Source organism: Chrysemys picta, chromosome 2, assembly GCF_011386835.1.
Source record: "Chrysemys picta bellii isolate R12L10 chromosome 2, ASM1138683v2, whole genome shotgun sequence".
NCBI lineage: Eukaryota > Metazoa > Chordata > Testudines > Emydidae > Chrysemys > Chrysemys picta.
Genome location: NC_088792.1, coordinates 53,566,363 through 53,579,258, shown reverse-complemented (window position 1 = coordinate 53,579,258; position 12,896 = coordinate 53,566,363). Strand labels below are relative to the sequence as shown.

General features: G+C 38.5%; 1 protein-coding gene across 15 annotated transcripts in view; it reads right to left on the bottom strand.

Annotated features, from left to right (window-relative positions):
• PHF14 (PHD finger protein 14) overlaps positions 1-12,896 on the bottom strand; it is a 267,127-nt gene that overhangs the window by 142,950 nt on the left and 111,281 nt on the right. For 12 of the 15 annotated variants that reach the window (XR_010598265.1, XR_010598266.1, XR_010598263.1 and 9 more), the window contains exons 15-16: positions 652-702; positions 391-512 (exon numbers count right to left, since the gene is read on the bottom strand). The exons of the other annotated variants lie outside the window; for them this stretch is intronic. Coding sequence is in view for 8 of the 12 variants with exons in the window: in XM_065583162.1 (XP_065439234.1) it covers positions 391-512; positions 652-702 (173 nt within the window). In the remaining 4 variants the exon portion in view is untranslated. The remainder of the gene's footprint in view (positions 1-390; positions 513-651; positions 703-12,896) is intronic. 15 annotated transcript variants of the gene reach the window in all.

Sequence of the window (12,896 nt, the reverse complement as noted above, 5' to 3'; positions counted from 1 at the left end):
CACAACAATATTACCAAAGCTAATTGATTTAATGGTTTTTACATAAGGGAAGAGTTGTAACTCTAATATTGGAATACCTGGATCAAATTGCCAGTTTGTTTATCTTTGTGACCTGTTATAAAACATAGGCAATTCACCCTGACAAAAGAAAATGAATTCTCTTGTGTTAGAAAAACAGATTATGTTGCTTATTTACATCTAAATCTTAAGTGTAAATGTGTGTGGCAGGTCAATAAGTGGATCAAATCAATGTTTCCGAAGTAACGTTCCCCTAAATCAGATTTTTTAAAAAGCATTCTATATTGTGATTTTCTTCATTACGGCCATGATGAGAAAGTGATGAAGATAGAACTTTAATCCCTGTGGAAAAGGTCACAGCATTAAGCCTACCTGACTAGATTTTCATTGTCTCCAGTCCCCTTGCATGTAGCACATTCAGTTCTTAAATCCTCTGACTTGGGTTTCTTTTGTAGAACAGACTGCCTTTGCCGTCTTTCTCTAGGAATACGTTCCTGTCACAGAATAAATCAAAAGAAAGGGGTGGGGAGGGGGAAAGCAAACATTTTCAATTATAGTACTGAAGGCAACATTACACACCTGAAGTTTAATATTTTGTGAATCTAAGTTAAAAAAATACACTATTATCCCAACCTCAGGCTTTTCTTCTTCAGGCACAAAGCTTCGTTTTCGTCCTCTAGTTCTCTAAAAGAAAATACATTTAGAAATTAATTTAATTTAACGCAAAATGTCTTTACAATTAATCTACTGTTCACAAGAGAAATATCTGCAGAAATCTGTTAGAAAAACTATTGAACGAATGCAAAGATAACTACAATTGTAAACATTCGAGCACTTTCCTTAGTCTTTTTGAAACTATTCAATACACAGCAACATCAAAAGAGTGTGTGATTACATTTATTTAATGTATTGGATTGGAGGTGTGGATTCTTGTTCCAGCAAAATAAATTTCAATGGTTTTCTTCTCAGATATATTCTAGAAAAATACAGAAAACCTTCTATAGACCATTGCAACCTAACAAATATATAATTTACACATATATGGGAACAATCTATTTGTAAGAGTAGAGTCCAATTCCTCAAGCATGTATGCAAGTGCTATACAAGATCCACTAGCTCTAATCAAGATACTGTACTGTTATTTATCTGCGTACAACGTCCTGTAAAGCACTTTAAACCTAACCTCAAATCTTTGCCCCCTCTAGAAAATTATTTCAGTTCCCCCTCTGCTTCATTTGAGCAGAGAAATCCATACTCTATGATGTTATCCAACATCTTTTATAGGCAGAGCCAAGATCAACACATTTACTTATCTAATTCACCTACCCTTCATGAGAAGAGGGCCAGAACACACTCCTAAAATTGAAAGCTTTTGAGACATAACTAAGTATTAAAATGATGAAAATCTGAAGTTTAATGTAGACATCACCTTGTACCCCTGGACAGTTTTAAGTGTCCCAATCATGACATGCTAGGAAATTTTAAGCATTTTGTCCCCGAAGGAAATGGGGAAACATTGCTTGTGAATAAAAGGGTAAAAATAAAGCAGGACGCATTATTCCTTCTACAAATATAAAAGATCAAAGTGCTGTGCTAGCACAGATCTGCTGTAGAAATGCTTACAACAGGTGTGCCGTGTCATGACAAGAACAGCTGCTGTGGTAAACAATTTTAAGAGAAAGAAAGAAAGAAAGAAAGAAAGAAAGAAAGAAAGAAAGAAAGAAAGAAAGAAAGAAAGAAAGAAAGAAAGAAAGAAAGAAAGAAAGAAAGAAAGAAAGAAAGAAAGAAAGAGAAATTAAGGCCAACTTTAATCACAATATCAATGAATACGAATCACTGTTTTATTAATATTTCCTCACCTTCCACTCCCCTCCATAATCTGATTAAGAAATGTGAAAAAAATGAAATGCTTATAGAATATAAAAGCTTGGACCAAAATTTTCAAAAATAGGGCTAGAGTTAGGCTCAAAATCCATATCTGGGCATCTTCCCAATGTTCAAAAGTGAAGAGCACTCAGTGAGGTCAATGGATGCTGCTAGAAGCTCAACAGTGAGAAAAACATTTAGGTTCCTGAATATGAATTTAGAAGCCTAACTTTAGGCCTCTATTTTTGAAAATCTTGACCTGGTTATTTTAATGCACACAAAACATACATATATACCTATTTTCTGTGCGTAACAATAAATAATAAGGTTTTACATTCCATAACCATCCTAAACTTTTGGATTTTCTTTTATACACATAACGATATATATAACACCGTTAACTATGTGTACGAGTATATTATGCACACAATTTTATTATATATTTTCTTTATACTCCAAGGAAATTACAATTTAATACCATAGATCTGCAATTAATAGGAAATAAAAATTCTTTTGATAATACCATGCATGTGCATTGTCTCTTCATTTACTCAGAACGAATTAACATTTAAACAAATAAATGCCAAAAATTAACAGGCATATTGCTATTAGTTGCATCTCTCCAAATCTAATTCATATTTAAGTGAAGGAAATGTTTCTGTACTGTTTCTGTACTGGGGAAATTAAAACTGTTCAATGTTAAGTAGGACAATTAAGTCAAACCCCAAAAACCTTTTGTCAAATTGAACAGCTTTCAATGTATGTATGTGCATGGAGAGAGCGATGCCAATAACTATCTGGCAGATGTTCATAAACCTGCAGCATTAACTATATATCAACATTCACAAATACATATGGAAAGATTAGACAAATATCTTTTAAAATTATGAAACGAAGTACTGAAAACAAATCATAGATTAAAGCACTCAGAATATAAAACAGAAAATATGCAACATATTTAAACAATGTGAATTTAATACCATCTGTTTTCACTGGCTACTAGCACAGAACAGATGGAATGGTTATCACCAAAAGTGAAAACTATTCCAGGATTGCCAATTGACTGTAGAATATAATTTATTTAATTTAGTTTATACTAACAGTGCTAAGGGGAAAAAAACATACTATAATAAAACATAAGAGGTTTCGGTGATCTCTACAGCAACAAATTTTGAGGTTTCAAATCAAGTAAGCAAGTCACACACAGAAGTCCACCTTGAGAGAGTCACTACATTTATCTCTCTTAAACCACAGTATTAACTGTAACCTTCATGTGCTAAACAACTGGCACAAGCTGAACAACACCCTTCCCCTCATCGCCCCCAAAAACGCTTTCTAGAAAACAAGAAAAGAAAATGAAGCTGAGAAATTCAGGGATCATTCCAATAACACTGCTCTACAGCCAAAATGCTTCTGAAATAAATGTAGTCAAACTTTTCTAATTCTGGGTCATTGAGAACGAAAATGATGCTTAAAATTGTTGATTAGCTCTAGTTTTCAAGATATGCTATTGGGTCAGTATATACCACCCTTGACTTGGGAATGGCGGAGGATAAGTGAGTTATAAAGGGAAGAGATCTCAATTTAAACCAGAAATGACTAAAATACATCTTTGACTGGATCTATGAATAAATCTATGACTGGGTTTGGACAGTACTTGCTTTTTAGGCAAAACAATGAATGATGCAATCTGATGCTGGTATTGCGTCATACATGATATGAATTGCATCATGTTATTCCTAGAAGTCATGGATGATGCAATCATAACGAAGCTTACATCACTCTGCTGAACAAATTGCCCTATATCAGCTCTAGAAATCATACAGTGTCGTGCTCTCTTATTTGTCAGTGTTTGATTTTGCAAAGGGACACATTTCTGTTTAGTCAAAGTGAGCAGAGATGCCTCCTACTTGTGTGAACAGTGCAGATAACTTCTGCTATGTTTGTGGTGAAGTGACTTTTGCATCACAAAAGCGCAGTATAACCACTATGGTTAAGAAAGCCTATCACCTTTATTTTGGCTGCAAAATTGGAGATCAGGACAAGAGGTGGGCCCCACACATATGCTGCAACACTTGTGCAACAAATCTTCGCCAGTGGTTGAACAGGAAAAGGAAATCTATGCCTTTTGAAGTGCCAATGATTTGGAGAGAGCCAACAGATCATACCAGCAATTGTTACTTCTGCATGGTGCCTCCAGTTGGGAAAGGTGTGTCAAAGAAGAAAAAGTGGACTCTGCATTATCCAAACATTCCATCAGCTATACGCCCAGTACCCCGAGAGAAGGACTGCCGGTTCCTGATGCACCAGAATCATTCTCACTTGAGTCAGACGAGGAAGAGGAAGAGGATGAAACTTCTGGTCCTGAACCATCAATGTCACATTTTCTCCCATCCTCCTCCTCTGAACCACACCTCATAACACAAGGTGAACTGAATGACCTTGTCAGGGATTTGGAACTACCCAAGACTAAGGCAGAGCTGTTGGGTATCAGACTACAGCAGTGGAATCTCCTGGCAGGTGATGTTAGGGTTTCCATGTTCCGTGACCGTCAAAAGGATCTTGTCCCATTCTTCTTCATGGAAGGTGATCTTGTAGCCTGCAACAACATCGATGGTGTGATGGCAGCCCTCAACATCGTTCACGATCCTGATGAGTGGAGACTGTTCATTGATTGAGTTTGGTGATTTCAAAGGGAAGGTCTTCAACAGTCGATTGCACCTCTTTAGGGAAACCGGAAAGGTGTAACCACGATCCAAGTCGCATAAGCACTGCCAGGGAGATGTTCCAGGCCACAGTGTCAGCTGCCTCAAGGGAAGACTGTAGCACTGTTTTGGCTACCCATTGTCCTTCCTGTATGATAACTTTGTACTGGCCACGCTGTGACTCTGGAAGCTGATCAATAAAGTTGTCAAGTTGCCAATAGTTAACATAGTTGTACTTCGCCGTTAAGGCTTTATAATTGGTATTTCAAAACTGAAGCATGGCTGAGGAATAGGCTTTCCTTCCAAAGAAGTTTAAGCGCTTGCAATCCCTATCATAGGGGGTGGATTTCATTTGGTGCTGACGGCCCCAGGAGTTTACCATGTCCACGACTATGGATTTGGAGGCAGGGTGGGAAAAAAGAAATTCCGTCTCCCTAGCCAGAACATAATATTTTATGTAGGCATAAAATATGCTGGGCTCTGCCATATGGTTTTTGCAGGAGAACCTCGTTGATGGGGAAGGCTATTTTAGAGGTCGAGGAAGAGTGTAATATGACAAGGAGTTTGGGATGGGTGTCCTTGACTTCCTCCAAGGGTATCTGCAGTGCATCTGCAACCCTTTTTACCAATTCCTGGAAAAGCCGGAAATCATCGGTTAGGGATGGTGGCGGGGACATGGCAGCCTCATCTGGGGAGGAGGAGGAGGATATGTTGGTCCTCGGAGTCAACTCTTCCTTGATTCCACTCTCCTGCTCCTCAGCAATCTCCTCTGGGGGTTCCAAGGTTCTAGACACCATAGCAGAGGGGAATGTCTCAGGGGCTCAAGATAAAGGCTGGGAGCTCAAGAAGTGGGGGGATGATATTCAGCCCAGGGATCCCAGTACAGCCACTGGGGTAACAGAACAGAAGCTGGTGGCAGTGCCCGTGGCTGGCCTACCAAGGTGTACTCAAGGAGCCTCTTCATAGTGGGCACCATACAGCGCATCAGAGGAGGAGTAGGAAATGGTCTTCTCTAGCTCACTGTTCGACTACTCACTCAAAAGTGGGGGTGTGGTAGGGTACTGAAGAAGACTCCTGCACTAGGAGGAGACTCAGTGCCAAGGTCCCAGTGCTGAGAAGGGAAGACTCCAGTACGTCAGATACCTGGACATCTCTTGAGTGCTGGAATTCCAGGGGTGTCGACTGACCCAGTTGTGGTACGGAGAGTGCTGGGGATCTCACCCATACCGACCGCTCCAGTGTCAGATGGGACGTTAATGATAGTGCCGAAGGTACATAACGTACCAGCAGTGTCTTCTTATCGGAGTGCCGTTCATTCCTATTTTTGTGAGTTGGTACCATTGACTCGGTGCCTGTCCCCATCAGGTCCTTAGGTGCATCAATAGTACCTGCCACTCCAGATCTTCATGAGCCATGCGTACCGGGTTGGGACTGTCTCACCGGAGATCTTTTGCGGCTAGCTCGGTATTCTAGGGACTTCCTGCTTTCTTTTTCAATGACTTACAAGAGAGGTCTGCAGCTGATTTCTTCAACCCACAATCCTTGGATGTTGAGGACCATGGGGAAAACTCATGTCTGCTAAGTGCTTCTCAGCACAGGTCTAGGGAGGGTTGGTGGGCTGCCTCAATGAAGATGATCTTCTGTAGCAACTTCCTGTCCTTTTGAGACCTGAGTCTAAGCTGCTGGCAGAGATCACACTTCTGTGGAATGTGGCTTTCTCCAAGGGAGCGTATGCAGCAAGAGTGATTGTCTGCCACAATGCCTCTTTGCAGGAGAGGCACTTCTTGAAGCTTAGTGAACCAGGCATGCCCCGTGGAGGGGAAAAGGGGAAAAAATTAAGTCTTTTTTTTTTTTTTTGATTGGGGTAGAGAAGAATAAAGAAAAGACTACACTAAGGCTACATCCATTTTACCACTGCATCTGTGCCACTGTAAGGTCTCCTGCGTAGCCTCTCTATGCCAGGGGGAGAGAGCTCTCCCGCCGGCATAATTAAAGCATCCCCAATGAACGACGGTAGCTATGTTGGCAGGAGAGCGTTTCCTGTCGACATAGTACTGTCCACACCGGCGCTTCTGTCGGTGAAACTCATGTCGGTTGGAGGGTGTTTTTTCACACCCTGACCAACAAAAGTTTTGCCAACAGGAGTGCTAGTATAGACAATGTCCAAGACTAAGGAGACTGTCTAACTACTAAAAATGCTAAAGAAGTTAATCATTGCAAACGGAAATCTAATGGCTCCATCTGTAGCCAGAGGCGGCTAAGACGGAACTGAGCGGGGGATGGGCGTCTTAGCCTGGGGCACCAGGAGAGACAATGCCTGTACAGGCCTAACAGCAAAGTTCTCTGATCAGCCGCGCAGGGACACAAGCACAGTGGAGCACCCATAGGGACATGACTCAAAGAAGAAAAACAAGTTTTCTGTGCTTTTCTTTTTTTTAAAAAATGAGTATTATTTCTGCAGTACCAAACACTGCTAAGGCTAAGTGAACTGATCATTCTAATCCATCCTTGCACATCCACAATGACATCCTTTGGCAGTGAGTTCCACAGTCTAGTCACACATGTGAAAAAATAATTCCTCTATCCATTTTGAGTCTGCTACCTTTCAATTAGATTTACCATTCCTTTGTTCTTATTTTATGAAACTAGGAGAACAGAAGCTCCTGACCTACTTCCTTATACCATTCATTATTTTATATACTTTTATCATGCCCCCTCATTTAACTCATTTCTAAAGCAAACAATCTCTTCATATTGCAGTTTGTCCATGCCCCTTATAATCTGTCACCCTTCTCTGTACCCCCTCTAACTTTGCCATATCCTTTTAGAGAGTGGGTGATCAGTCCAGGACACAGTATTCTACATAAAGGTGTACCATTGATTTATATACTGTGTCCAATTCTGGCTGCCATGATTTAGGAAAGACGTGAACAAATTGGAGAGTGTCCAGAGACGAACAACAAAAATGCTAAAAGGTTTAGAAAACCTGACCTATGAGAAAAAGTTTTAAAGAAACAGGCATGTTTAGTCTTCAGAAAAGAAGACTGAGGAATAATAATAATTCAAATAATTTGAGGTCTGTTACAAAGAGAGTGGTGATCAATTGTTCTTTGTGACCATTGAAAGTAGGACAAGAAGAAATGGGCTTAATCTGCAGCAAGAGAGATTAAGGTTAGATATTAGGAAAATCTTTTAACTGTAAGATTAGCTAAGTTCTGCAATAGGCTTCCAAGGGAAGTGGTGAAAGTCCCATCACTGGAGATTTCTAAGAACAGGTTGGATAAGCACCTGTTCAGTGATGTTCTAAATCAACTGTTTTAAAATTGGGATCTACAGACCCCATGGGTCCTTACAGATTGCACAGGTCTGCAAAATATCTCATCTCATCTCTTGTCTGCATTGCCTAACGATTAAAACAGATAAATCTACTATTTCTGTTTACATAACATACTCCATGGTGCATGAACGCTACCGTAATACTCACATTGCATAAGCATCAATGTAAAAAATCTCACTGCTTTGCAACAGCAAATCAGAAGTGACATCCATTTTACTGATGACTGATACGTCATTGTGGGTGGAAGTGGAATATGTTTTTACAGTGTGTGAGCAAATTACATTGAAAATTGATACCTTTTTAAAACATCCTCATACTAGTACTGCTAGATGTGCTGAAGCCATGGACAATGCAGAGTCAAGTAGTAAGAAACAAATGAAGAACAGAAAGTTTGACAAAAGTTGTATTGATTTTGGTTTTATGGAATTTAGTGATGAATGACCGCAATTTATTGCATGCTTACAAATCCTTTCAAACAAAGCAATGAAACCTGCAAAGTTGAAATGACATCTCACAACAAGGCATCTGGAGTATAAAGATAAATCCAGAGACTTTTTTCAATGAAAGAAAGAATGCAATTGACAGAAAATTCAAATGACAAACATAATATTGGTTCCAGAAAAGGCTCTGAAAGCATTTTTCCTAACATCACTTTGGATTGCGCAGAGTAAAACAGCCCATACCATTGGAGAAGAACTGGTTCTTCCAGTTGCTATAGAAATGTGCAAAGTGATGGTAAGTGAAGATGCAGCAAAGAAACTTAATGCTATATCACTTTTTAATTACGCAGTTAGGAGAATTGAAGAGCTTTCAAATGATGTTAAAATGCCAAATAACTGAAAGGCTACGTACAAGTGAATAGTTTGCAATTCAACTCTATGAGACAACTGATGTTGCTAAAGCAGCACAATTATTAGTTTTTGTTCGTTATGCTTGGCTGGGGGAAATTTTTGAAGATTTTTATTTTTGTCAGGAGCTACCAGAACAGACAAAAGATCAGGAAATAGTCAAATTATTGAATGATTTCACGAAAGCTAAATCGCTGAATTAGGAAAAATGTGTTGCTGTTTGCACAGACGGTGCTATGGAGTGGTGGTGTGGCAACAATACGAACCATTAACCCACAGGTAATTGTAACACACTGTAACCGGCTTTGGCAGAGTACTTTTTATTTTAAAAAAATATAAACGGGGAGGAATATTACTGGGTTCGGGATCCGTTCTCAACTTTTGCTATGTCATTTTGCTGTCTGAGTGGAAAAGCAGAACAGGTACTGCTTGAACTATCCTGTGACTACACACGGAAAATTAAGTTTCAGGAACAGACACCTTGCCAATTTTGGCCAACTGTTGCTGCAGTGTACCCACTTTTAGTTATAGAAGCAATGGAAGTGCTGCTGTCTTTCCCAACAACATATATATGTGACGCATCATTCTCTGCCATGACAGCTATGAAGACAAGGTTCAGGTCCCAACTGGAAGTGGAGAATGATTTACAAGTTTCCTTGACAGCCATCAGACCAAGCATAGACTCTCCAGTAAGAAGCAGGCACATCTCTTGCTTCTCCATCTCACTGATATTTGTAAGTACTCTTATACTCTTTTTATTAAAGCGTTACTAACAGTACGTGTTCTATGATGTACACATATACTTTTGTCAAACAATTTCTCAGTTGGGAGTCCATGATTAACATTGCATTTGAAAATGGGTCCATCAATAAAAAAAAGTTTGAGAACCTGGTCTAGGTGTACTTAGCTCTGCCTCAGTGTAGGGGGCTGGATTTGATGATGTCTTGAGCATCCTGCACAACATTTCTATGATTCTATATTTTTAATATTTTCTGTTCTATTTTCCATCTTATTCCTTATACATCTTAACCATTTATTTTTTTGACTGCAGTTGTACATTGAACAGTAAATTGTCCACAGTAACGCCAAGGTCCCTTTTCAGAGTTCTTCAGTTAATTAAAAAAAAAAAAAACTTACCAGGCATATGAGTAGTTCATATGTTCCCCTCCAATATACATTATTTTACATTTATTAATGTTGAACTTCATTAGCCACTATTTCAGAGTAGCAGCCGTGTTAGTCTGTATCCGCAAAAAGAAGAACAGGAGTACTTGTGGCACCTTAGAGACTAACAAATTTATTAGAGCATAAGCTTTCGTGGACTACAGCCCACTGCATCCGAAGAAGTGGGCTGTAGTCCACGAAAACTTATGCTCTAATAAATTTGTTAGTCTCTAAGGTGCCACAAGTACTCCTGTTCTTCTGTTAGCCACTATGTTGCACACTCACCTACTTTAGTTAAGTTCCTCATAGTCTTCCCTGGACTCTACCAACCTAAATAACTGTATCATCTGCACATGTTGCTAACTTGCTGCCTATCCTCCTTTCCAGATTATTTATAAAATAGATTAAAGTACACTGAACCCAGTATGAAACTTGGAGGAAATATGGAAGCACACCACTGTTAACAATTTGCCACAAGGAAAATTGACCATTCATTCCTATTCTGTTTCCTATCTCTTGGCCAGTTTTCAAACCAGGACAATATTTACCTCTCATGCTATTACTATTTCATTTCTTTAGTAGCCTCTTCTGAGGGACCTGATAAAAGGCTTTTTGAACGTTTAAAAGAATTTCAACTGGTTCATCTTTATCCATTACTTTATTGATATATTCAAAGAATTCTAATATATGAGTGAGACATGATTTATCTTTGCAGAAAATGTTGGTGAGATCCTATCATATCTGTGTAGGCAAGTCTTTACACACATGATGACACTTGAAAACACAAATGTAGACAACATGGTAAACACATATTTCCGCTATCAAATTGCATTTTCTACTTCTAGAGGGTCATCTGGAAATTGATATCAATGTAGTTTATTTTTACTTTATTGCATTGTATTTTGCAACTTGTTCCTATAATATGTTAAAATCATAGGATTATATCATTTTTCAAAGTAAAATGTTCTGCATGCCATTTCATATTTTACTTCTTATATATTTAAATATATGTAGACAAACTGCTAGAAGAATTAGCAAAATAACAAGCAGTGGGTAAAAGGGTTAGTTACAAGTCACATCTCTCATTAGCAATCAAACCCAACTGTGCAGATCAATATGGCAACGAGTTCATATAGCTGAGGTAACCTTCACTTACAGAAAAAGAGCAGATTTCTCTCTCTTTGGAGCTCATTAGCAGGGGATAACCGGATCACAGGACAGATTCAATTTCAATTGCCTAAAGCAGATAAGCTCCAAAAACAGAGCCCTTCATTACTGCAACAGTTGGTTGAAAAATGAAGATAACATTTAACATTTGAGTAATAATGTAAACCACCATAAAAACAATTTCTGATCCCAATACATGTACACATACTCCCAGAATAAGGAGCTAATGCAAAGTTAGTAAAATCAAGTATATACAGAACACAGAGAAAGTTGAGCACAGAAAAAGCTAATGAATTATTCATGCTTAGAATTCCTATGAAATCCCCAAATTCACAGTTTGTAGATTAATTCATTAATAATTTCAATTCCAGTACTCCAATTTAATTTCCTTTTCCTACTTTAGGCCTTGATCCTGCAAACTCCTCTGCACAGTCAGATCTCTGCATGGAGCATTAATTAATTTCAAGGGAGCTCTGGCAGGGTACCGGGTTGTGACCAAGCAGAACCAATCACAGGACTGTGGGTCTTAGCTATTATAGGAGGAACTGGTACTTGGGCGCCCCATGACCCAGGACATGGCCCACCCTTTTATACTCCTCTGTATACAACAGCCTTCTGCTGATGCCAGCTAGCTAGTGTACTTAGTCCTGTTGCTCAAGTGGCAGAGGTCTATGCTGAAGTACTGAAAGTTTAAGATTCAGTCCCTCCTTATGATGCACAATTGGGGAGGGCTGTTACAGTTCTACATAATAGTTTATTTTAATCTTTTAAAAAGTACTGGGAAATAACATACAACAAATTATGTAAAAAAGTTATTTAATATCTGAAATCAAATATTTAGGAAATGCAGGCTTCATTCTGCTGCCTTGGGCATATGCTTTACAAAAGTCTTTAATTACATGATCACATACCATTTTTCCCCCACAGAACCTTTGTTTCATTGAACATACAAGATGGACACACATGAGGCAGAATTAAGGTTGCACGGGAAACCTTTAATCTTGCATTTCCTAATTTCGAGCACTTGACCTAGGAACCTATATAATTATCTTTTAATATACGTATATTTTCATACAAAAAAATCTATCAGAAAGAGTACTACGCACTTCACAGACAAGAAAAAAAGATTCCAGTCATAAAATGCTTATAATAGAAACACAGAATGTATAAAAAATTCAAATGTAATGAAACAAAATCAAACTGAAATGAAAGATTTAATATTCAGTGTTCACCTATTTCTAACACATTATGAACCGAGCTAGAACAAATCCAAAACCATTTTGATATAATATTTAAAAATAGCATTCAACAGTTAAATAAAATACAATTAAATACCCAGATTAACATTTCTTTGTAAGAGGCATTCTTGCCATTTTGAATTATTTCTTATTATTAGTAGTTTCCAAAATTTACAAAAATACATACAAAAGGAAAACAATCCCTGCCCCAAAGTTTACAAAACTAATCACCTAACCCTAACTCTACTAGCATACTATTAAGGTGTTTAAAGGATCAAGCCTTGAAATAACAAATATACCTCTACCTCGATATAACGCTGTCCTCAGGAGCCAAAAAAATCTTACCGCGTTATAGGTGAAACCGCGTTATATTGAACTTGCTTTGATTCACCGGAGTGCGCAGCCCCGCGCCCCCCGGAGCACTGCTTTACTGCGTTATATCCAAATTCGTGTTATATCGAGGTAGCGGTGTATTTAAAAGCATACGGGCCGCTTAAAAATCCCTTCTGTCAGAATTTGTCACCTACAATTGTTACAAACAATATCTAAGGTT